The sequence below is a fragment of the Eutrigla gurnardus genome (assembly GCF_963514095.1).
Source record: "Eutrigla gurnardus genome assembly, chromosome: 10".
NCBI lineage: Eukaryota > Metazoa > Chordata > Actinopteri > Perciformes > Triglidae > Eutrigla > Eutrigla gurnardus.
In genome coordinates, this window is record NC_139924.1 from 26616699 (window position 1) to 26641565 (window position 24867).

Consider the following 24867-nt stretch of genomic DNA (forward strand, 5'->3'; position numbering starts at 1 on the left):
ACCCTCGCTGTGTGTTTACGCCGAGTTGAAGGAAGATTTACAAGATCACCTTTGACCTTTTTGTGAAAAGACGTAGTGGTGAATGTCGAGGGGAGAGAGAGGGGGAACTGTGGGTAAATGAAAGTGTTGCTCCTCTGCTGACCTCGGCAGGGAGACGATCACAGATATCGAGTGTCGGTGAGCAGTTCAAGTTCACTGAACCCACATTTGTTCTTCACACGTGTGTTGGTTTTCTTTGTGCAGTCAGCTTTTTAAAGTTCAGTCCGTCTGCAGTAAAGTGACCAAATGTTCAGCGATGTACATTTTTAGGTTATTTCTTTAACAAACAAATGTATCCAGAACTTTTCTCTGTGGCTGTTGGAAATCTATAAGTAGATGTGAAATGTCAAAAACTTCAATAAGATTTCATCTCAATCTGATGCTCGTTTCGATGCATTCAGTCCCTTTCTTTCCACTTTGTTAACCTCAAAGACATGCAGGATGTGCGTCTGACCCCGGACTTCATTGTGGAGCTTGTTGATGCCTTTTCTGCTGCACCTTCAGGGGCTGCAGACGGACCGGTCTCCCCGGCCGTTTGGCTCGAGTTTGAGTCAGCTTGTAATCATGTGGACATGATGCATGCTGTAGACAGTGAGCAGCGTTCACAGGGGTTCCACAGGGCAGCAGCAGGAATGGAGGGTGGCAGCAGGCTGGTAGGACGGTCAGACCGCAGGCCGGCAGGCAGGCGTCGTGGATCTGCTCTGCTGTGAAACGCTGAATCTCAGCCAGCCGTTGTGTTGATTTAAAAGCCATCATTTCCTGGAGTTTCTTCACCAGCACCGTCCTGATGTGATGGAGTCTCCGCGAGCTGAGGAAGGAATCCAGGAAATCTGCCAGCGGCGTTTTCCCTTCTGCAAACCTCTCGAACAGCATCTGTTGGGAGAAAGGACGTCACTTTATAACGGATATCATGTTGAATCAGGAAATACCTCTTTGCTGCTGAAACGCGGCGGTTATTTGTTCTCCTGTCAACCAGATGTTTCTCCCACTGGTCTGATATTTGTGTTCTTCAGTGCTGCCTTGTTTTATAAAAGAGAGACGTGATGTAATATTGTAATATATATTTTAATATTAAATACGAATGAGTTATGAGCTCTGAATTTGCTGCATTTTTTCTTCTTTTGGATGATTTGTTACCTAATTATCTCCTGTGTGCTGAAAACATTGAATATAAGCTCATGAAAGAAAATAGGCCTTTTTTCAGAACCTGTTATGCAAAATTATGAACCGAATTTACCCTAGGGGATCAATAAAGTATCTATCTATCTATCTATCTATCTATCTATCTATCTATCTATCTATCTATCTATCTATCTATCTATCTATCTATCTATCTAAGTGAATACTTACCTCACTCTCCTCCTCTGCATCGTTGATCTTCTTCAGGAGAATCCACTGAGCGTAATCAACACTGTGTTTTTCTGCTGCAAAGCAAAAATAAAAGGCATTAGAAACTCAGTTTAGAATTATAATTAATAGGATGAATATATATTATATTATTATAACTCACCGAGTTGCTCTCGTTTGGCCTGGATGATGCTTCTAAGGTTCTCCAGTTCTCTGTACTTCATTGCGAGTAGCAGCTTAGCATCTCTGAATCTCGGTTTTTGAGAGAGGCTGATTTTGACATATTTGCTACTTGAATCCAGCGTCTTCTCTGCAGCCCTCTGCAGCCGCTGGACCTGGGAACGACCACACATACAGTCAGACAGACAGCTGTTGTTGTTGTTGTTGTTGTCGTCTGTCTGTCACACATTCACCTTCTCGCTGCACCTGATGATGTGATTTACTTTGCCTTCGTCCTCCAGCAGCTCCCGCAGCTCTCTGGTCCTCAGAGCAGCAAACCTGCCCGACATCATGACTCTCCCTCCACACACACTGCTTCTGCTTTCCGCCAAAGTTTGGTACCTGTTACTTCCCGATCCATCCTGTAGGGGCGCTGCGTGAGCGGGGCCGATGCTGCGTTCACGGGCTGTAGGAACAAAGGCGAACAGAACGCCCAACACGACACCAACAGTGTTTAATATCATTAATTATGTTCCCAATATCAAGCTGTTTTTTTTTTTTTGCAACCAGTTAAAAGGAAGTGACCATATTTGAAACGTGGAGGAGAGACAGAACTATGTGCTAAAGTGATCTCAGTAGCCAACCGCATTGCTACCTGGTAGCTATGGTAACGAGGTGGCAGTAGAGACCTGTCAATCAGCAGGTAGCCCCGCCCCCTAAAGCATCCCCTGCTTTCTGAGAGACCATAAACTCATGTTTACAATGTTTCTCATTGACTTCCATTAAATCAAACTTTTTTCCAGCCAGAGTCGCCCCCTGATGGCCAGTAGAGAGAATGCAAGTTTATATATATATATATATATATATATATATATATATATATATATATATATATATATATATATATATATATATATATATATATATATATATATATATATTAAAATAATGAGAATAATTAAAATAGAGAAAATGCAAGTTTAATATATATATATTAAAATAATGAGAATAATTAAAATAGAGAAAATGCAAGTTTTATATATATATATATATATATATATATATATATATATATATATATATATATATATATATATATATATATATATATATATATATATTAAACTTGCATTCTATTTTAATTATTCTCATTATTTTAATGCTACATAACACAATAATATGTTAAATACAATATAGTCATTAAATCAAAAGAAAAAGGTAATATTGGTGTGTATTATCAAAATAATGCATTTTTCTAAGATTGTTATTGTGTGTTTTGGACATCCTGTCACTGTGGGGTTATCCCTTGGTCATGTCCTGTCCTGTGTGTGTGTGTGTGTGTGTGTGTGTGTGCCTAAGTAGAACTCTGCCTCAGCTATATGCAGCCTCAGATAATCCCTTTAAAGACAAGCGCTGCTGCTCGTCAGTGAAAGTCCTGCACTGAGACACAGAGGAGTCTCCTCTCCTGAGACCAACATGCAGATTAACCTCAACAGCCATCAATACAGGACACCTCCACACCGTGAGTTAATCATTATAATTATTATCATTTACCTCATATTTTATATCACACTGCATTTTATTTGTGTCATTATTAGTGTTGGAGCGGATTCAGGCGAGTTTGAGGCTTCTGCTGCGTTTTTAATTACATGCTTTATAGCTCATGTTGCAAAGGCATATTTCTTTTTTAAATAGGTTAACATAACGTCTATTTTCAAGTCTTGTTTATCGTGTAATTATCATGAATGTTCTTGCCTTGTTAAAGCTTTCTTGTTACGTAAGAAGCTTTTGGGTTCTCAGGTTGTACTCGTAAGGAGTTGTCTCTTATCGGCTGCTGAACTGTTTTAAGAGGGAGATTTCTACTTTCTTGTGTTTTTATTTCTAACATTATACCTTTAGTTCTCATCTGTTGAATATAAAACTCTTAACAGACCGTTTTTAAGCTCAAAGCTGCAGTTTGGGAGCCGAGAGACTCAAACAATGAAGGAATATAAAGTAATTTATATTATGTGAATGATGGTTATAGAAGTGTCTTCTATTATTATTTAAAACTTTGAGTCAAGTTAATGATATTGTTGTGTTTTGTGGCTTAGTGTCACTTAATAGCACCGAGCCCTCATTAATGTAGTTATATCTGTGCTTTTGCTGCAATGTCAAGTCAACATATTCGTATATTTGCACATTTGCACCAAGTTCATCACACTATATCCTTTTATATTTATATCCATATCTTCATATTTGCACTATATCCATATCTTCTCAGAGACGATACAAAAACTGTGAATACTCTTTGTTCTTTTGTCCATATTTGTATATGTTTATTTAGTTTTTAAGTATATATTTTGATTCTTTTCTATCATATTTTCTATTCAGGGTCACTGTGTGGAGGGAAAATGCAAAATAATTTCATTTTCATTCATAAAAATCTTGAATCTTGAACATAATGTGCTGTGAAAAAGGTCCATGATTGCCCGTTTGCTCTGCTAGAAGCACTTCAGTGCAACGAGACTCCTCCAGGTTACCTTTGAATCTTCAGAACTGAAGAAGCCTCGAAGCGAAACATCTTCAGAAATCTGAAATAAGTCCAGTTGCCTACAATGAAGCTCTCAAAGAAGACACAGAAGATTACATTTACACTTGTTTCCTTTTGTCTCCACACCTCTCAATGCAGTGATGCATCCTCTGGGGACATCGCCACGCCGGCCTCGGGATCTTCAGCTGTGAGTGAACAAAGAGGACGACGAACCCCCCCAAACCCACGATGAGTGCCGACGGCGTCTGCAAGGCCGAGCCGGACTCGGAGCACAACGGCGAGCTGGCCGACTTGGTGGCAGCCATGAACGTGGCCGCCAACCGCGCGACCCCGCCCAACGGCTACAGGTCGGGCGCCCCGAGGGCCTCCAGGCTCTCAGACAGGAAGATGTCTCTGCAGGAGAGGGGGAGCCGCATGGCCCGGCAGCCCACCATCGAGACCAAACGCGTCTCCATCACGGATGCTGACGTGAGGAGGCTTCATGATGCTCAAATGAACATTTTATTAAAGATATTTTTCTTGTGGTTGAACTTTTGTTTTTGATCGTCTGCAGGATTGTGTGCAGCTCAACCAGTACAAACTGAAGAAAGAGATTGGGAAGGTGATACGTCAGTGCTGCACAAAGTCCATAAATGACAAAGGGTTGATTTAAAGCTGTTTACCTCTCCTCAGGGTTCATACGGAGTGGTGAAACTAGCTTACAATGAAGACTCTGAGCAGTACTACGTAAGTCCAAGCTCACGATTTGAAGAGATTACTTGTCATGTTTGTCGTGACTCACGATTCGCTTCGTCTCATTTCTTCAGGCGATGAAAGTGGTTTCGAAGAAGAGGCTGATGAGACAGTGTGGATTCATGCGTGAGTGGAAAAAAGCTCAAACGTCTAATGATGTTTTTTCATCCGTTCGGGAGGTTTGTTGGTGGTGATGTGTTTTTTTGTGTAATTCCAGGCCGCCTGCCTCCTCAAGGATCGAACTCTGTGTTTCCTCTGGAGCGGGTGTACAAGGAGATCGCCATCCTGAAGAAACTGGACCATCCTCATGTTGTTAGACTAGTGGAGGTCAGTCATGCACACATTCTTACAGCACGTTTATAATGCTCTTATTTGTCTGTAAGAAAAAGCATATGGGAGCATTATAGTGAGGGTATTGAAATATTAAAGTAGAACAGAATATGAGGAATTTAAAATGTATATCTCACAGGTGCTTGACGATCCTGATGAAGATGGACTTCATATGGGTACAGACTCATTAATCTGCTTTACAGTCATTTAATTGAGCTGCCTCACTTTAATTGGAATCGTTAAATTGTGATTATTTGTCTTCAAGCCTTCGAATTGATGCCAAAGGGGTATGTTGTTTCTGTGTGTTTATGTTTGGTTAAATAGTCACATATAATATAATACTCATATTAATTATTTATTATTCGGTCAGCCCGGTGATGGAGGTGCCGACAGACGACCCGTTCACCGAGGATCAGGCTCGGACTTGCTTCAGAGACGTCGTCCTGGGAATCGAGTACCGTAAGTCTGCAGATTTAAAGAGGACCCTTTACTATGTTTATGGTGTTTTATGTGCATCTAAAAGGCCTCCAGCAAAGCCTAAAGTCCACGTCCAACGGGTGTTATCTGGTTATGGTAAAGGGGGCGTGGCATTTTCTGAACTGGGCTTTTTGGGAGGGAGGGGCAGGAGCTAAAACAAGAGATGGGAAAAATAAAGTGTTTGTTTTTTTTGTATTTAAGCATGTAAACATGTTCTAGTAGAACCAGAAAAGCAGCAGTATAGGTCCCCTTTAATTACTGTTACTATTAAATAGACATCTTGTAACCTTTGCTTTAATTTAAATTCCACGTACTGTAGTAGCTTTTTTTTGTTGGAATTCCCAACTTAAAGTGTTTATTATCATATGCACAGTAAAGAAACCCGAAATTCTTCATTTGCTGTCCACAGAATACCAAACAATGTAAAATATAAGTATAATATAGATGAATAATAAAAGCAAATTAAAGAGATTATTAATCTGTTCACAAGAAATGAACGATGATTTAAATATCACTATATTGCTAGTTATTTCTATTGTAGTGACATATACTTTCTGCAGTTCCTTGTGTTTTCTCATGTTCACTCCTTCGTCCAGTGCACTACCACAAGATCGTGCACCGGGACATCAAACCCTCCAACCTGCTGCTGGGCGACGACGGCCACGTCAAGATCGCAGACTTCGGCGTGAGCAACGAGTTCGAGGGGACGGACGCCCTCCTGTCGAGCACGGCGGGGACGCCGGCCTTCATGGCCCCCGAGATGATGGCCGAACACGAGCAGAGCTTCAGCGGGAAGGTGAGAGGAAACCAATCACAATGTCTCTGATCGAGAAATAATAATTAATAAATCATTTACGGTTTGTCTTACAGGCCTTGGACATCTGGGCGATGGGAGTCACACTCTACTGTTTTGTCTATGGGAAGGTAGGAAACATATATTAGAAAGGTCAGTCCAACCTTTGCATTGTAACATTTTAATAATGGTGTTTTTCCTGCTCCAGTGCCCTTTTTATGACGAATACATCGTCTCTCTGCACAACAAGATCAAGAACAAACCTGTGGAGTTTCCAGAGACGTAAGCAAACATTCAGATTCAGCTTGTGATGAAGTCATTCAGCCTCCATGTGGCTTCAACATGATATCAGTGTCGTTCCTTCAACACGTTATTTAGTGTTCCATGACGTTTCCAATTAACTAACTCTTCCCATCCAATCATCCACTTACAAAAGGCCCTTCCTTCCTCCTCCTCCACCTCTCAGCCAGCAGTCTCATTCCATTTTACCTTTTATTTCATGAACTTGGTTAATCAGACTGTCAGTAAATACATATTTCACTATAAAAGTGTAAAATAATGAAGCTTTTCTTTCACAGACCCTCGATAAGTAACAAACTGAGGGAACTCATCGAGATGATGCTGGATAAAAACCCCGAAACAAGAATCACCATCCCTGAGATCAAGGTGACTGAATACGGAAAACCACTTCTGATGAATATTATATTCATAAAAACTGTGTAATGTTCACCATCTTTGTCATAATGTGGTGCCACAGCTCCACGCCTGGGTGACGGAGGACGGCTCCAACCCTCTTCCTCTGGAGGAGGAGCACTGCACGGCGGTGGAGGTGACGGAGGAGGAGGTGCAGAACAGCGTCAAACTCATCCCCAGCCTTTCCACCGTGGTGAGTCTCTCAGTTTAACACTTTTAATGACCACCGCTTCAAACCTCATTCATCTTAGAGACTAAATACGTCTCTGAAAGTCGACAAAACATCCTCATATCTCAAGGTGTAGACAATAACAGACATGGGAGGAAACAAAAAGACATTTATTTAGTCGTGTTGCCTTTAAAGTTGTCAAATCTCTCTTACTAACTTAAATAATGGTTGATTTTTTCTCATATACATGTTTTTCCCCCAATAAATAAATTAAAAATACAATAATAGAACAATACTGCTGTGTATTGTGAAGGACACATCTATTGGTAACAAGTAACTTATTTAACATTAGTTTGTATCTCATTGTTTTTTAGACGCAGCTTCAACGAAGGCCTCCTCAAATACAAAAGGCCTTTAAAGCTGTGAAATATGCAATATTTCTAGTCCGTATATTCAGTCATATTCACCACAAAGAGATATGAATGCTGTGTGTGTGCAGACTTAAGTGGTTTGTACTAATGTTGGTACCGTGTCGGCAGATTCTGGTGAAGTCCATGCTGAGGAAGCGCTCCTTCAGTAATCCCTTCGAGTGTCTGGACAGACGGGCGGAGAGGTCCATGTCTGCCCCTGGAGGTCTTCTTACGTAAGTGGCCTACTCTGCAAATCCCACCTGCTCCGCTCTGCCAAGCTGCCAGCTCTGCGATTGCGGGATTAGGCCTCGGACGAAACAAAGCAGCGAGCAGGTGCTTGGATAAAAATAGATCAGCTGGTTACATCCTTTCACGTATTAAAATAAATATATCATATCTACCATCGCAGGAATACTAATCTCTGGAATACTGACTATAGCTCTTATGAAATTAGCAGCACACTCGGGCAGATTAAATAATTTGTCGTAGGACTGCAGGATCATTTCACGTCACTAGCACGAGACACGCCGGAGAGGAGGCGGGGCTTATCATGGCTGAAATCACCACTGTTGCTGCTTTGTACATGTGGTGAAGTCCCAGATACGCCTGGTAATAAAACGCCGTCCTGTCTGAGTTCATAACGTCACCCAGAGGTGCTGGATTCACTGTGAATAGCAAGACACACATCGGCTGGTTTACTAATGTGTTATGAACCCCAAATTTGACAATTTTCTTATTATGTAATTGCAACAGATATGAATGATGCCGAAATAACCACATAATGACTACAATTTCTAAAAAGTCCAACGTCATGGTTTGTTAGGTCTGTCTGCAAGACGACGAGCAAACAACTTTTAAAATACTTGTTTTCTGAATGGAGTCTGGGTTGATCGGAGCTAGGCTGCACCATCAACACTTAAAACAGTGTCATTTAGACATGAATACAGCAGCGACCTTGTTGTTTGTACAGACTCTGGTGGGAAGGCATTAACTGTGACTAACAGACTATATATTCTGGCCTCTTACACTACATCTCCTACTTGCAGCGGCTCTTGGGGCTTATTGGGGTCTTCGGCTCCAGTTCATCCTTCCTTGAGGTACATTTGAACGCTTGAACGCCTCATACGCGGCACAGCTCATCACTTGTTTGTTCAACCTTTAAGAGGATTTAAAGGAGACAAACCTCAACAACGAGCTGTACCTAAAATAAACAGACAAACAAACAAGTGGTGAGAAGTGTCATCCTTCCCCTCCTCCTCCTCCTCCTCCTCCTCCTCCTCCTCCTCCTCAATATCTGCAATGTCACTTAACGCCTTCGACAACATGATCGAGCGTTTGTCGCCCCCACAGGAAAGTCAGCAACGAGGGGAGCAGAGAGGAGTTGGAGGACTTGTATGAAGACGATGCATTCATAGAGTCCACAGAATAAAAAACAGGAGCGCGTGCAGAAGTTTATTTGTTTTTTACTTTATTTTTTCCGTCCTAATTCCCCTCTGATGTTTTCACTTTTGCTTCATGCTCTGTGCTTATATGCTGCGATTTCTCACTTCAGTGCATAAAGATGATATTATGTGATAATAAATAGAGATATGGACGCATTAGGGCTAGGGTTGGTAATTTTCTTAAAAAATTGGAAAAATATTGAAATTCTCAATACATACAGTACTGATAATAATTAACATATAATTTAATTAATAATTATTCCCTGAGTCTTCTGGTGTGATTATGAAGTCATTATGATTTGTTTATGTTGATGATCATTTTGGGGGAGTGATGTTGGAAGGAGACCTGAAGGATCCGAAATCACTCACTATCATATATTTATATAGTGAGTTTTCCATGTCGTAGTGCTGTTTGAATGTATAGTGAGAATTATTATACCCTATAGTGGAGTCAAAGTAGCCTTATTCATCTTGGAAAGTAGTGACAACCGATGGTCACTAACCAAGTATTACATACCATCATGCATTGTGAAAAACAAAGACAAATCTACAGTCATTCTCTGGTTTCTCTGCTACATTAATGCTCAGAATCCCGTTTACTGCACCTTTAAATACATAAAGTGAGATTAGATTTCATTCTGTCCACTCTGCTTGTTTCCAGATGGTGGACGTGATATCATGCATTTCATGTGGAATTGTTGTTAAACATGTAAATATGCTCCACAGAGAATATATTTTTACATTTTCCTACAGCTGTTGATGATAATGATTGTGCTATTGGAGACAATAAAGGTTGTCATTTTAATCAGTGACTTTGAACAGTTGGTGTAATCTTCTGTCACATGCAGCAGCGTTGTTGTGTTGAATGTGAAACACTAGATGGCGACCTTGTGCATTCTCTTTGTTGTTAGTTCCCCATCCTATAAGCCTTTTAAAATGTCATAATACTATTTAGAAAGGTCATAAAATAATTAAAGCTTTATTGCTTATATAAATACATCACCATGTATTCTAGTCACAACTTAAAAGAAGCTCTGCAGTGACCAGCTAACTGGAGTCTGGTTATTAAAACCTTTTTCTTCAGTGTCACATGCGCAGCATTCTGGTAGCCAGTAGAGGGCAGCATTGTGTCACAAGTACAGAGGACTACAACCAACCAGGAGGTTCAGTTTGAGGGCTGAAGTGCTCTTGAGCAAGACACTTCCAGCTCCAGGAACACTAAAAAAAAAAAAAATAGCACTCTTGATTATCATTGGTTGATTACAGCTTCAGAATCACCATTCAAAACGGCCGAGTCGACAATAAGATATTCATGTAAAATCATAATACAATCCAAAATATATCCTTCTAAAAACCCTAAAAATGAATCTAACATGATCTGATTTTATCCAAATGCAAAAGATGTCAACACGTCTCCCTTCGCCTCCTTTGATCGTGCTGCAGAAATAGACCTTATACTTCTGAGGATAAGTCGGAGACATGATGCTGCACAAATTCAAGGTTTATTACGTTGAGGTTTCACAGAGGCAGGTTTTTAATGAGCTATATATATATATATATAGCTGGTACAGCAGACTGATGTTGTGTGACTGCAGGTGAAGAGAAAAATGATAAAAATGTAAAATTATATTAAAATGAGTACAATTATAAACATTCAACTGGTGACAACAGAATACCAAAAGAAAAATATATAAAAATGTACGATATAACAGCAGACAAGATTTCAGATTAAAGGGGGCTCATTTTCAGATTTCTGTCTCTTTAAGCCTGAAAAAAGCACCGGTCCGCTCTGATTGGCTGGGAGAATCAGATGTCACAGTTTCATGATGGGCTCTGTATTTAAACTCTGTGTGGGAGGAGCCTCTCCCCAGCAAGATCGTTTTCCCGTAGAGTTGAGAAAAAGCTCTCAATGTTCAGCCAAAATGATTCATTTCATATAAAAATGTAAATTTAGGGTAAAAATTCCTCTATTTATTCGATATTTATTGCAGCTCCACATCCTAGAATGTTATGCACACAGTTTTTCCACATATGTCCCCTTTAAATCATAGTGTTGGTCACACTTGGACATATGTGATCAAGGTATGATGACACATTTAAAATTTCAGTTGGAAAAATGGTATTCATTGTTGCTGAGAGTGTATTTCTGTTATCGGGATAATCTAAATAATAAAAATCGTCACGAGTGACTTAAAAAAGCTGTCTAGCTCGCTGTCATGGTAGAGATGTGAAAATGCAATTTAAAAGATAAAATAGATTTTTAAATGTATCCTTTATTTATGCAGGGAGTTGTATCTCATATGTGAGGGAATACACATGTTTTAATATCACGAATTGCAATATATGTGTGACTTTAGAATAAACTCTCTTCCACATTCTCTGTGGAAACGTTCAAATCAAACCCTTCAGCCTCTTTCGAGCTGAAATGGTTCATGAGACCATTTGTATTCCTGCAGTCAGCCCGTTTTTTTCTGCCGTTGCAGTTATGTGAAGACCAAAGAGGAGTGTTTCTGAGCAAAGATTTCTGTGGAAACTGTTGCCATGCAACAGCACAATACTGCGCTCATACAGAGTAGTAACTTCACCGTGTAACTGCTCTTTTTCTCCCCCTGAGCTCGCCGCCTCGGTGCTTCAATGCAATGTTATATTCTGCTGTGTTTTTAAGATTGGGGCGGTAACTATGGTGTCGTAGTTTAGGTGGGGGGGGTTTCCAGAACCTTCTGTCAGTCTCAGATATTTAGCTAAAACGCTGACCTCTTGGCTCTCGCTGTCGACACCGTTTCACCGCTGCAGCTCCACATCACCGCTCTCCCTCGCTGCTTTTTACTCACCACGACCTCGCTGCCCCCCCCCGCGGTCGACCGGGCTGTACATCCCCCTCAAGCTCTCTTCTTCACTGCTGGGAATCCCCTGTGCCCACATACATAATGAGTCACCAGCTCGTACATCAGGCAGAGCCACGGAGCTGTAACTGTAAGAGCTGGATCCAAACACACATTCAAATTCTTATGATGCACGAAGGCAAACACATCTAATCTGCCTTTCTCATACAGATGCAGCTAAATTTAGCACACAGTGTGTGTGTGGCCTCCTCCTCCTCCTCCTCCTCGCTGCAGACGCCTCCCCTCCACCAGAGGAGGTCACACAGAGGGGTCACCTCCTCCGGTGGTGCCGGGTCCTCCCACCGAAGACGTCCAGGAAGAATGTTTAGGATGATCGCCATCGGGGACTCTGGTTACACGGGAACTGGTCAAAACCTTAATAAGCTCATCTGATTTTGTATAAAAACACATGTGATTGTGTTAACTTGCACACTAGACTCCTGATTTTGGTTTTTATCCAGTTTTTTTTATCATAAATGGGATATAGCGTTTACATGGACGTTCATGATGTAAAAAATTAGAGTTTAAACACAAACATGTTGTAGTTTATATTGTCTAAATGACAGATTATTTCACAGTGATTACAAATGATTTCCTTATCGTCTCCTCGATCTTTAGCCGCTAGATGTTTCCTCAACAATGGGACTGAAAGTGAAGCTAAATAGAGAAAAAAGGTACTACTATACGGTTTTAGTAACGACTTTTATACACAAGAAATGCAAGACGTACAATAAGGTGAGTGGGGGTTTAAAACGGGTTTAAAGGAAACTATATTTACTTTATTAAATAGCCACAGAATTATCTTCTTCCTGGCTTTACAAAGAAATATCTTACATTTGCATGTTGAAGTGGAAATGATGTGCTTGCTTCTCAATTAGTTTTTGCAGATGATCATTATTGTAAGTATTTGAAACCTTATTTTAGAGGAAATTGATGAAATGTTTTAAGCTTTATGTTTGAGAATAGACTATAATCTACTATTAAGTACATCGTTATAGTCAACACTTAAAATAAGAGTTTAAATCATGGATTTTGAGCACATTTCGTTGAGTGAGATCCTCCTCGATCGGTGTGACGTTACTGTGAGACAGGAAGTGAGGAGGGGGGGGGGGGGGAGGGGACTTAATTTTAGACTCACCTTTTTCCAACTTCTCTTCATCACACAAGCCTCTGTAGTTATGAATAATCACTTCCAGTATTATTCGGGGGATTTGATCATCTGAGATGACAGCAGTGTTGCACGCTCCAGCCAGATGGAGAGCGTTTATTTGGGGATTCGGGACGACACTTTGCTTCCTGCGATGTTTTTTGGGACGCGTGCTCCCTTAAAAATAGTCCCTTAAAAACCTTCAGCTGAACATTGTGGCACTTTTTTTTATAAATAATACAAAGTCTAAATGTTGTCTTGAATTATTCATTCTGCAGCAGTCATGCATAACAGCTGTCAGCAGCAGCAGGACCGCTCCTCGTCCTATGATTTCAACTCATAATAATGATAATAATAACAACTTTAAGGAAGCAGATGCTGATTATTTGCGTGTAATTTGGTAAAAACTGATGAATCAGACGGGAAGATGTGAACTCTCAGCAGCCGCACAGAGGCAGATAGCCTCGATAGTGGAGTGGCTGTCACATTGATGTCTCTGGTCTACTCACTGTCTACTCGCAGGCCTATTTATAGATCCGTCTCTGTTCTCTGCTTCTACATCGGTCCCCTTTCTTTCTCCTCCATCTCTCTTTTCTCCCCCTCCTCCCCCTCCTCTAATGGGTGGATATTTCTGGAGCTGTGCAGCTATTATCTTCTTTGCATCTTTGAGCTGCGATCACGTTGTGTCAGTGTTGTTAACTTTTTGAAAAATCACACGTCTGCCTGTTTTATCAGTGATTATAGCAGAAAATAATAGAATTAATTGTTCATTTAGGATTTTATTACAAACACCTGATTAGTGGTTTGTCTTTTGAAGCCTCAGTTTGGCATTTTGGGGCATCGACATCTTGGATTTTGGCGAATCTCGGAATCATTGTTCCTCGTTAGCATCGATGATGTCACTCTCGGTAGTGTGTGACTGAAAATGTCCCGATGATATGAAAGAAATAACGATTTTCAGTTAAAGTGGAGGAGAGCAGATTAAATTATGGGGAAATGGAGGATATGGTTCTCATAGACTTCCATGCAATCTGACTTCTTTTTACAACCATAGGAGTCGCCCCCTGATGGCCAGTCGAGATAATGCAAGTTTAAGGCACTTCGACTTTGGCTTCACTTTTCAGAACCTGACGTCCAAACTCACAAAGCTGTCGATTTTTATTCATTTTTTTTGTAAATGAGCTTTAGTTAGTTTAAATGACTGAATCAGACTTGACAGCCATGTGGTTTGTTTGATGATCCACCGGAGGTTAAACGGAATTTGTAGACAAGAAATGCTGCATTTAACAAAGGAAATCAATAGACTGCAACAAAGCTCAGCCCTTCTCTCTTTCTTTTTTTAAACAAAAAATCAATCAATCAAGAAATCTGATGTTAAAAGTAAAAAAGAACAAAAGAAGAGGTTGGTTGTTAAGACCTTTGTTGGATTTAAATTAAACTAAGGCTCTAAAGCTATGATAGTTTGCAGTAATGTCACAAAAGTGATTTGTGTACATTTACACGAATGATCTGTTTTCACAGCAAACTAATGTATGTCAATTGGATGTATCATATGTCCCCACTGACCTCTCACTTCCTGTATTTATTAGGGTTTTCCACTCACTCTGTTCATTGATTCAAGTTTCACTTCCTCCCATTGTTCAGTTTCCCGCCGCTGCACTCACCACACCTGCACCTCGTCACCAATCAGTATATAAACACCTGCTCACGCTCGTTGTCTCAATGCTTCATCTCCAGCTGTCCAGCCTTTTATCACGTATCGCTGAGGGCCTTCCTCTTTATGCTGATGGTTTGACTTTGACTTTTGCCTGATTCCAGCGTGAGTCTGTGTTCATGGTCCAGTCATCGGGACATTGCATCGTCACATGTGTTTATCATGTGTGTCCACTATAAAAAAAGGATCCTAATTAGCTAATTAACTAATTAACTACCATGAGACTGAGTTGGAGTGCAGCATCGTTAGCATGGCTAAGAACATGTGAAGTTGTTGTTTAAAAAAAGAAAAAGTCTAAAATCACAATGAAAAGAAAAAAGGCTGTTTCAACCCAAGCTGAGACAAACATGAAAGACATGTTCCCTCAGCCCTATGTTCCCTCATCAGTATGTTCCCTAAGTCCTATGGTCCATTAACCTTATGTTCCCTCAGCCCTTTGTTCCCTCAGCCAATGTTCCATCAACCATATGTTCCCTCATCACTATGTTCCCTAAGTCCTATGTTCCCTAAGTCATATGTTCCCTCAGCCCTGTGTTCCCTCATCAGTATGTTCCCTAAGTCCTATGGTCCATTAACCTTATGTTCCCTCAGCCCTATGTTCCCTCATCAGTATGTTCCCTAAGTCCTATGGTCCATTAACCTTATGTTCCCTCAGCCCTTTGTTCCCTCTGCCAATGTTCCATCAACCATATGTTCCCTCATCACTATGTTCCCTAAGTCCTATGGTCCATAAACCTTATGTTCCCTCAGCCCTATGTTCCCTCATCAGTATGTTCCCTAAGTCCTATGGTCCATTAACCTTATGTTCCCTCAGCCCTTTGTTCCCTCTGCCAATCTTCCATCAACCATATGTTCCCTCAACCTTATGTTCCTCAATCCTATGTTCCCTCAAAAAGAGGCGGGGGTTTCTACACAATTATCTTTAAAGAGGCAAAAATAACCGACCTGTTCCATCTCCAACACTCACCTGGCTTCCTCGCTCTATTTTTGAACATCAAAGATGATTTATCATCAGTAGTTCGATGCTAACGAGGAACAGAATCCAGTGGTTAGAAGAGTGTGTGAAGTAATTATGACTCAAAGATCTCTTGTGCGTTGTCATCGCGGCCTCCTCTCAGGGAAATCATGCTTCGTGTGATGAACGCGATCAGTCAGGGTTATTTTATCTTTATAAGTGAAGCTTTTTCTATGTATTCTGTAGATCTGACCTTTTAAAGCATGGATGTAATTACATCAATTAACCGAGCTGCGTTGTGTTTAAAACACATTGTTATATGGGGGTGTTATTTTTTACTTTAATTGCTGAATTGAATCTGTATTTGCTGGAGATGCGATCATCATCTGCGTGTTTTGGGATGTCACCAACATTTATCAATAATGATGACACCAATGTCCCTGAAAGTGTAGCAGTGCATTAAAACAGGCTGAAGGTAGGTGCTGAATCCTAATGCCTCCTGTGTGCTTTGAGCTTTTTTTTTTTTTTTTTTTTTTTAACAGAATGCAATAGGTGTCTGAGCAGTGCAGCAAGGAGCTAATAGTGGGATACTTATTATAGCCCTAGCAACAGGAAGAGGATTGGTGGCTGTGGGGAGTGAGCCTGTCAGCGATTGGCTGGCGAGGAGGACCTTTCAAAGCTGAGAATTTCATCTCATGAAAGCTTCAGTGCAGCAAGCTGCAGCAGCGAGGGGCTGCAGTCTGACGGTGGGCGATCCAGCAGCGCCACTTCAGCTAATCAATCAGTGTGACTGTTTGAAACGCGGTGCAGATAAACTCGACGTTCAGCTGGAAAAACCACGAAAAAGCCAGAGAGAAGCAGATTCACCTTGTCCATCGTGAGCTGCAGGATTTCATTTCGTTGCCTCAGATCGTGAAGCCTTTTTTAATTTTTTCATCTACGCCCTGATTTAGTTAATGATGAGCAAGGCGGCCTTAAAAACCCTCATTTAAGAAATACTGTGGATGTGTGTGATGCCAGAGTCTCTGCACTGCAGCTGTATAACACAGACTCCATCTCATATACATGCGGCATTGTGCTCATATTCTATACAAACACACACACACACACACCTGATATGTGATGCACAACAAAGGGTGACATGAGGTCACATTGACTTCCTGCATCAACGTTTATGCTGTAAAACTCAGCAGAAACGTTGGAAATCTGTTGAATGAAGAATGAAAAGAAACGAGCTCCGGCGAGAAATGAAAATATAGAATAATACGGATAAACAAATAACTTTAATGGGCAACAGATGGCAACCAATAATACCTCAGAGCATACATTTTGCATCCCTATCCCCTCCACTTGCTAATTCCCAGCAGGTCAGCTCTTTTTTTTTTTTAATCTAATTTGTGATTAAAATAAAAAAATGTGGATGTTTTCATGTCAGCAGAAACCAAATAAAACATAAAAACACACAACAAAGCAATGCATGTTTTCTTGGCAATGAGTGAAAGTCTCCTGATGTTTCTTTTTTTAAATATATAAAAAGAATTGAGTTTCCACTTTTTTTAAACACTTGAAAATGAAGGTTTCGCCTCCTTTCACAAACTGTGTGAGCAGCTTGGCGTCGGGATTTCACGCTATTTGTCTGGTGAACCTTCATCATCTCTGTACTACACTAAAAATAAATCAAAGCAGCTGTGACATACAGTGTGAGCTCACGGAGGCTGACTCATGAGGGTGACACCATTAGCATACGTGAACAATGTGTGACTGACCTTAAGGCTTTTGGTTTCTCTCTTAAGCCATCACATCTGAGGTAAGCCCCTCCCCCCTCCAACAAAAAACCCTGCCATCTATTACAAAAAATAGACTCCTGTCAACTGCCATCTGTGTGAATATATTAATGTAATAATTTATAGAAGTAGCAGCATTATGAAGATAAATGCGTTCAGCAGCTTTCTGCATCCAAAGACGTCGATTATCCAGTTTCTTAATCAATAAAACAATATCTTGAATTGCTTTCCCTGTGACTCTATTCGTGCATTTGGTGTTGAATATTCATATCTATGTGCTGTACAGAGAGCAGTACCGTCCGACACATGTCAACGTGAGGAAAATATTACATCTTGCACACATGCTTGCAGGAACTTAAAATACTGGCAGATAAAGCCTTTTTTTCTGTAAAGGTTAGGCATATTAAATAATGATACAGGCACAAAAAATAGATTATTCTCAAGTCAGGCCATAAAACAAAACATGTTCTTCCTTAATAACTACATTTTCTCATGGTGCGATGATACAACAATACACTAGACCACCACGGAAATGGTGCATGTATAATTTAGTCATATTCTTTTTTATTATCATAGCTATTATTTCGGTTCTTGTGCAACTGCTACATAATGACTCACATTCAAGATATTTTTTGTCACTCAGGAACAGCTAAAAGGTATAAAAACAAACAAAAAGATATACTGTCAGAAATAAAATATGGTCCATGTTTGTTGACTTCATAACAGAAACATTGAGCCTGAAAACTTCACCATTATTAAAACTGGATAGCATGACCAAAAAAAAAATACTGTTCAAAAAAACAAAAATATATCATAATCACACTTCAATGTGACGAACACCAGCAGATAAGGTTAAGTGATCACTGGTGAGTTTTTAGCTTCTTCTTTTTTTTCTTTCAGCAACAAATTAAATACACATATTGCATGTCACTATAGCAACGCCCATTACAGGTCAATTTTTACGATCACCATTTTGGTATAGCAAATCAAAAAACCCATAACAAAAAAAAAAAAAATGAAATAAATTATAAATTATAAATCAACATCAGACAAAGCCTGTTTTTCTCAATCATATGAATACTTAACACCCACAGTATAAGTTAATAAAGTCAAGCTACTGTATATAAATACATCACCAGCATGCACAATATTGAATAATCGATATTATTGTTGTCATCATCTTACACTGAAGAAACAGTATAGTAGGCAAGTGCATTTAATAAAACAAACACAGAAGTAAACCACAAACTCTGAAGCTGCTTTTATTTTGTTTTGGTTGTTTTTTTGTACTTTTTTTTTTGTTTTATATCATTAAGTCTCTGCCTTTTTAGTAATCTTCACCTCCAAAAGAATCAACGGTTCCAGTGACATAACAGACTTTAGAGAGGGAATCAGTTTTCACTATAAGTCCTCATTTTCTTTCTAAATTCTTATTTTATCCATTCAAATTATTTTCTTTGTGGGTGGATTTAATCATTTTTCTTTTTGTTTGTGTGACTTTAACATCTCGTGTATCTCATCTATAGACTACACTGGAACCAATGCAAACTAGTTTTGTGTGAGGCATTCCCATTCAAGCATTTCTCTCTCTCTCAAGTGACTCAAATGCATCTCTATCACGCAAAAACCTAACTAAGCAGCTTATCTCGACAGAACAAGACCAGTTCGCGTGCCAGTGTGAGGCTGCCATTTCAATCCAACAACCAACAACAACCACTTCAGGCTGACTGACTGACATATCAGCGGTTTGCGGCAAATGTCAAAGAGAAAATCAAGAAGACGGAGGCCCCTTTCAACTGTATATATATTTCTATATATATTTAAACTAAGATTTAACCTCCACTCTCACCTCTCTTTTGATTCTTTTCTTTTAACACATGGAAAAATAAAGAACTGCTGCTGCGGTAGTATCATCGGCAAAAGCGGCTGCCAAAGTCCACCGGCCCTTCATATATATTTTTTTTAATCGGAGTGTGGTTTCTCTTTTTAATTGTTGCCCTCCCCTCCCTCGTCATCCTGCTGGTCACTTGTCCACAGTGTCAAGTTGTCTCGGAGCAGCTGCATGATGAGAGTGGAGTCTTTGTAGGAGTCCTCGTTGAGGGTGTCGAGCTCGGCGATGGCGTCGTCGAAGGCCGTCTTGGCCAGATGACAGGCCTGCTCCGGGGCGTTCTGGATCTCGTAGTAAAACACAGAGTAGTTGAGAGCTAGGCCCAGGCGGATGGGGTGGGTGGGCTGCATGTGCTCCTTGCTGATCTCGTGGGCCTCGTTGTAGGCCTTCTCCGAGGACTCCACCACCGCGGCCCGCTTCTCCCCCGTGGCCACCTCGGCCAGGTACCGGTAGTAGTCGCCCTTCATCTTCAGGTAGAACACTTTGCTCTCGTGCTGCGTCTCGCTGCAGTTCTTGATCAGGAAGTTGTCCAGGAGGTTGAGGACGTCCTGGCACACGGCCTCCAGCTCCTTCTCGATCTTCTCCCTGTAGGCCCTCACCATCTCGATCTTCTTCTCGTTGCCGTCGGCCGAGGTCTTCTGCTCGATGCTGGAGATCACCCTCCAGGAGGAGCGGCGGGCCCCGACCACGTTCTTGTAGGCCACGGAGAGGAGGTTCCTCTCCTCGTTGGAGAGGGCCTCGTTCAGCTCCGTTACCTAGGAGACGGACACAACGGAGCGTTTAATCACCAACGTCTTGATTGACAGCACCAGAGAAAAAAAAGGGACATATAATCCAAGAGGATCTGCTTCGGCAAAAATACCGTTTTGTTTTCCAGAAGCTTTTATTCACTTTCTTTTAATTGTAAATCTTTTAGTTTTGGATTTTTGGGGAAAAGAATAGAGAAACTGCAACGTTCCTAAAGTTTTGCAAACCAAACGATAAATCAACGTTGACAGATTGTTAGCTGCCGTCCAACCTCGTTTTAGGGGAAAAGCTCTGGACTGACAGAGCACAATATTTCACGTGTCATGTGTAATTCCCAGTCAGCCAGTTCACTAATTTAGTGCACCAGTAGCTCCGGCCTCGTGGACAGCGACTGAACGGAGAAACAATATTCAAGATAGTCAGCAGCCGAGGGGGGGTGGGGGGGTTAAAGTGTTCCCACGAGCAGCTGCAGTGTAAGTGAAAACCATCACTGCACAGGCGGTTCACGTGTCCCAGTGACCTTCTCCCCGGCTCAAACTGACCTTTTTACCTAACGCTAACGCCATGACATCAGAGACTGCTCTCAGATCAATAACTGCACAGGGAATGAAATGTAAAGAACTATGAATAGCTTGGGTTTCACAAAAAGCTGCTTTTTTTTATTATCTGAAAATCTCCTCCTTGACGTTTTTCTCAGTTTTGAGATTTCCTGCCGAGGCCGAGGAGCACGAAGATGGCGCAGGATCGCGGAGGTGGAGCTACGGAGATGTAGACCTTGACTCAGTGGGAAACAAAAAGGTCATCGCTTTAATTATAATGCACTGATTACTGCCGTGTCAATTGGATTACAGTTGTGCTGATATGTTATAAAAAATTAGCTGAGAACGCATCCGAGTGTCGTAATTTCAAGGGCGTCGTAAAATCCACGATAAAATACCAAGATCCGCATTTCGAGCTTAAAAAGCCCGACATGCATTTCTCAAGCTGAAACAACAAGCCGATTAATCAATTAAGTGATCGAGAAATTAATCCGCGACTAATTTGGTACCCTGAGCAGCAATCTTACTGGATTCTGGATTCTGGTGTGAATATGTTAATAATGTTAGCTTCATAATTCAAGGTCAACCTTACAGTTAAGTGGTGACGTAGTGAGACCGCGGCAGCGACCTGTCAATCAGCAGGTAAGCCCCGCCCCCTAAAGCATCCCCTGCTTTCTGGTCTGGTGGACTCTAAATGGACCATAATGTACTAAATGAACATCATGCTGGATTGAAGAAGACTTGAAACTAGAGATTGAGACCATAAACTCATGTTTACAACGTTTACTGAGATAATACATCAAGAGAGAAGTAGGACCATTTTCTCATAGACTTCTATACAACCAGAGAGGAGTCGCCCCCTGGTGGCCAGCAGAGAGAAGTAGGACCATTTTCTCATAGACTTCTATACAACCAGAGAGGAGTCGCCCCCTGGTGGCCAGCAGAGAGAAGTAGGACCATTTTCTCATAGACTTCTATACAACCAGAGAGGAGTCGCCCCCTGGTGGCCAGCAGAGAGAAGTAGGACCATTTTCTCATAGACTTCTATACAACCAGAGAGGAGTCGCCCCCTGGTGGCCAGTAGAGAGAAGTAGGACCATTTTCTCATAGACTTCTATACAACCAGAGAGGAGTCGCCCCCTGGTGGCCAGCAGAGAGAAGTAGGACCATTTTCTCATAGACTTCTATACAACCAGAGAGGAGTCGCCCCCTGGTGGCCAGCAGAGAGAAGTAGGACCATTTTCTCATAGACTTCTATACAACCAGAGAGGAGTCGCCCCCTGGTGGCCAGCAGAGAGAAGTAGGACCATTTTCTCATAGACTTCTATACAACCAGAGAGGAGTCGCCCCCTGGTGGCCAGCAGAGAGAAGGCAAGTTTAAAGTACTTTAGCCTTTAGCAAACTAAATATGTTTGGTTATTTTCTGACATCCTTTAGAACAAATGATTCATCGACTGAACAAGAAATTAACCATTATTGCAGCTCTAGCATGTCCATAATTATAAATCTGAAAAGCTGCACGTTAAACGGCTTTTATGATGAGAATAAACGGTTTATATTTCCATGTCGCTTCGTCATTTCTGGCTTTAATGGCGAGGGATTCCCTTTTTGATTAGAGAGTGAGAGTACACACCCCGGCCTAGTTTGGACCGCACTGACATGGCAGATTTGTTTAAAGGGAAAGGAATCCCTCCCTACACACACACACACACACACACACACACCCACACACACACACCATGACAAATGATTCACAGGGGCTCGCTCCATCCCTCCCTGAGGAACGTCATCCAAAAAAACCTCCTTTAAAAGCTGGCATGATGATTTTATGTGAGCTCACGTGAATCTCCCAGGATGCTATCGGTTCCAGTAAGTGCTGGTGTGACACAGCAGTTTTTTTTTAACCCATGGTCAATCCAGTTCCCAGAATTTCTTTAAGGCCGGGGGCAGAGTTTTGACAAGCAGACAAAAGGCTCTGTCCTCAACCTTCTGGCCAATAAGAGCTGAGAGAGATATATTACACATATTAACCATAAAGTACTTCACATTACTGCTGGATATCGAGAGGAATCTGACACAGAAACAGCACGCATGTATGAGGACTAAAGTGAGAGAGAGAAGAAGAAAAAAGGCCCACAATCCTGATCATATTGACTGCAATATGACAAAGAATATTCTAGAGAGATTCTGCTGCCTCCTACGTTTGTTTAGAGGAAAGAGAGATTTGAGGGGCTCTTTTTTGGAGCATTTTTATTATGTAATCGTGGTAATTAAAAAAAAAAAATCTCCCTATGCTTGCAAGAAAAATTAGCAGATTATTTTTGTATTAATCTCACAAAGAGAGGAGGTGGAGGAGGATGAAGAGGAGGAGGAGGAGGAGGGGGGGGAAGCAGCAGTTGATGGGCTTTTTTCCCAGCAACCTCACATGGCTCCAAGCAGCAGAAGCTTTTATAAATGAGGCATAATGGAGGGAGGGGAGGTTAAAAAAAAAAAAAAAAAAAAAGGGGGGGGGGGGGGGGGGCAGCAAATGTAATAGAGCAGAGCCATTATATGATACAAGCCTCTTATTAACGGGGAGATCATTGTAATATCCCTTCAGTGATCCGACAGAAAGGCACCGCCCAAGGAGCAGACGAGTTGGACTCGGGGATAAAAAAAGAAAAAAAAAAGACGCTGAGCTGTCGATGAATTGACAAAACAATAAAGATATACATTTTTTCTTCTGAGATTTGTAGCGCAGTAACATCAAGCCAGCAGTGCAACCCCCCCAAGATTCACATCCAACACGAGATCGCGTAACGCGCCTTTACGCACAGACAGCAAAAGCGTTATTCATACAAGTCACAATATTAATATTAAAATGAATGTATTTATTTGTTTGAATGGACTTACCGATTTCATAGCAGCTGCCATATCATCATATCTTTCAGCCTGTTCAGCCAGCCTGGCTTTCTGCACCAGCTGCTCGCGATCAACCATTTTTTTAAATGATATTTTAGTTACTTAATCGAAATGCTCTACTTGAGTTTTTTTTTTATTTTGGGAGATGAAATGATTGATATTTTTAAATCGCAATGCAGTGAAATCCTACGCGAACCTAATGCTGCAGCTGTTCTCTGCTGTCTGTCTGTGCTCCGCGCAGACGGGACACCCTCTCCTCTCTCCCTCCCTCCCTCCCTCACCCCTCCTCACACGCTCTTCCTCGGCTGCGTCATCACTCAGAAAGGTGGGTGTCTGTGCCAATGATGTAACACTCCATACATGGGAACCAGAGGCCAATAGGGATGGATGGATGGCAGCAGCTGGGCTGGAGGCCTTGTGGGAAATGGAGTCTTTGAAGCTGGAGCCAGAGGCCTGTATGAACTGATTATGGGAGGGGTGGAGGTGGGGGGGTCATGGGTGTGGTACCTGCATCTCACTGTGGGGGCTGCTGGCGGGGCAGTGGATCAGTTTTATCCCAACGTGTGGATCACTGACATGAGATCGTTCTCGTTTTATAGTCCCACACACTCAATATGTAGGTAAAGTCTCATCACATAAGTGAAATCAGCATTTTAAATACAGCAATAATGGACATTAACCTCCCTGTCACACATTTTGTGCATTAAATTGGAGCTCAAATGGCATTTCAAGAGTTTCTAGCTTCCGTATGGTGACAGGATGACGAGGTGGGACATGACGTAGGGAGGATTTAATCGTTAAATATGAGCTCACGACTCTAGCACAGCCCAGGGTGCAGATTGACGGATGGATCATGATGTGATTGGTTGAAATTGGTAGCTGATAGAAGGACGTTTCAAATTTCATTTCCAGGAAGAAAAAAATATTGAATATTTATTTAAAAATACGAAGACATTTAGTTTTTGACCTCTACAACTTAGAAAGGATATGAAGTCCACAATCAAGTCTTAAACCGTTCTGTATCAAATCCTCAACGATCATTATCGTCTCTCATCTGGACAGTGAGAGGACAATGTTCAAAGATGTTCAATGTGGAAACGGCACCCTTGGGCTTGCAAAGGAGTTCCGACTCTGTTTTTTACTGTAAGTGCTTGTAACACGACAGGAGAGTGACCCCTCAGACCAG

General features: G+C 41.3%; 4 protein-coding genes across 5 annotated transcripts in view; 2 read left to right on the forward strand and 2 right to left on the reverse strand.

Moving 5' to 3' along the window:
* Nucleotides 1–223: 223 nt before the first annotated feature.
* On the reverse strand, nt 224–1925 carry LOC311020322 (vacuolar protein sorting-associated protein 37B-like). The gene is made up of 4 exons (XM_084020299.1): nt 1800–1925; nt 1550–1721; nt 1390–1463; nt 224–912 (listed from the first exon to the last, which is right to left on the reverse strand). The coding sequence occupies exons 1-4, from the start codon at nt 1896–1898 to the stop codon at nt 502–504; spliced, it is 756 nt and encodes a 251-aa protein (XP_083876425.1). The 5' UTR covers nt 1899–1925; the 3' UTR covers nt 224–501.
* A 1031-nt stretch (nt 1926–2956) lies between these two features.
* Nucleotides 2957–9340, forward strand: camkk1b (calcium/calmodulin-dependent protein kinase kinase 1, alpha b). Of its 2 annotated transcripts, XM_084020312.1 has the most exons (17): nt 2957–3067; nt 4217–4546; nt 4632–4679; nt 4751–4804; nt 4885–4936; nt 5028–5137; nt 5280–5316; nt 5406–5427; nt 5511–5599; nt 6214–6413; nt 6488–6541; nt 6619–6692; nt 6989–7076; nt 7168–7296; nt 7812–7915; nt 8729–8779; nt 9033–9340. In XM_084020312.1, the coding sequence occupies exons 2-17, from the start codon at nt 4307–4309 to the stop codon at nt 9109–9111; spliced, it is 1431 nt and encodes a 476-aa protein (XP_083876438.1). In that variant the 5' UTR covers nt 2957–3067; nt 4217–4306; the 3' UTR covers nt 9112–9340. The 2 variants fall into 2 exon arrangements, with proteins under 2 accessions (XP_083876438.1, XP_083876439.1); XM_084020313.1 differs by lacking the exon at nt 8729–8779.
* Nucleotides 3507–24867, forward strand: part of nek8 (NIMA-related kinase 8) — a 73458-nt gene continuing 52097 nt past the window's right edge. The window contains exon 1 of the mRNA XM_084020311.1: nt 3507–3510. The gene's annotated coding sequence lies outside the window, so the exon portion shown is untranslated. The remainder of the gene's footprint in view (nt 3511–24867) is intronic.
* Nucleotides 19579–23889, reverse strand: ywhag2 (3-monooxygenase/tryptophan 5-monooxygenase activation protein, gamma polypeptide 2). The gene is made up of 2 exons (XM_084018631.1): nt 23673–23889; nt 19579–20249 (listed from the first exon to the last, which is right to left on the reverse strand). Exons 1-2 carry the CDS (start codon nt 23757–23759, stop codon nt 19593–19595), a joined length of 744 nt encoding a protein of 247 aa, XP_083874757.1. The 5' UTR covers nt 23760–23889; the 3' UTR covers nt 19579–19592.

What these genes read in the sequence shown, in the direction of transcription:
- ywhag2 (XM_084018631.1), bottom strand. Translation starts at nt 23,759, where the DNA reads ATGGTTGATCGCGAGCAGCTGGTGCAGAAAGCCAGGCTGGCTGAACAG. An exon ending in TGGCAGCTGCTATGAAATCG is followed by an intron (nt 20,250 to 23,672) that starts GTAAGTCCATTC and finishes TCCGTCTCCTAG; the next exon opens with GTAACGGAGCTGAACGAGGC.
- camkk1b (XM_084020312.1), top strand. Translation starts at nt 4,307, where the DNA reads ATGAGTGCCGACGGCGTCTGCAAGGCCGAGCCGGACTCGGAGCACAAC. An exon ending in TCTCCATCACGGATGCTGAC is followed by an intron (nt 4,547 to 4,631) that starts GTGAGGAGGCTT and finishes GATCGTCTGCAG; the next exon opens with GATTGTGTGCAGCTCAACCA. An exon ending in AGCAGAGCTTCAGCGGGAAG is followed by an intron (nt 6,414 to 6,487) that starts GTGAGAGGAAAC and finishes TTTGTCTTACAG; the next exon opens with GCCTTGGACATCTGGGCGAT.
- LOC311020322 (XM_084020299.1), bottom strand. Translation starts at nt 1,898, where the DNA reads ATGATGTCGGGCAGGTTTGCTGCTCTGAGGACCAGAGAGCTGCGGGAG. An exon ending in GGCCAAACGAGAGCAACTCG is followed by an intron (nt 1,464 to 1,549) that starts GTGAGTTATAAT and finishes TTTGCTTTGCAG; the next exon opens with CAGAAAAACACAGTGTTGAT. An exon ending in ATGCAGAGGAGGAGAGTGAG is followed by an intron (nt 913 to 1,389) that starts GTAAGTATTCAC and finishes TTCTCCCAACAG; the next exon opens with ATGCTGTTCGAGAGGTTTGC.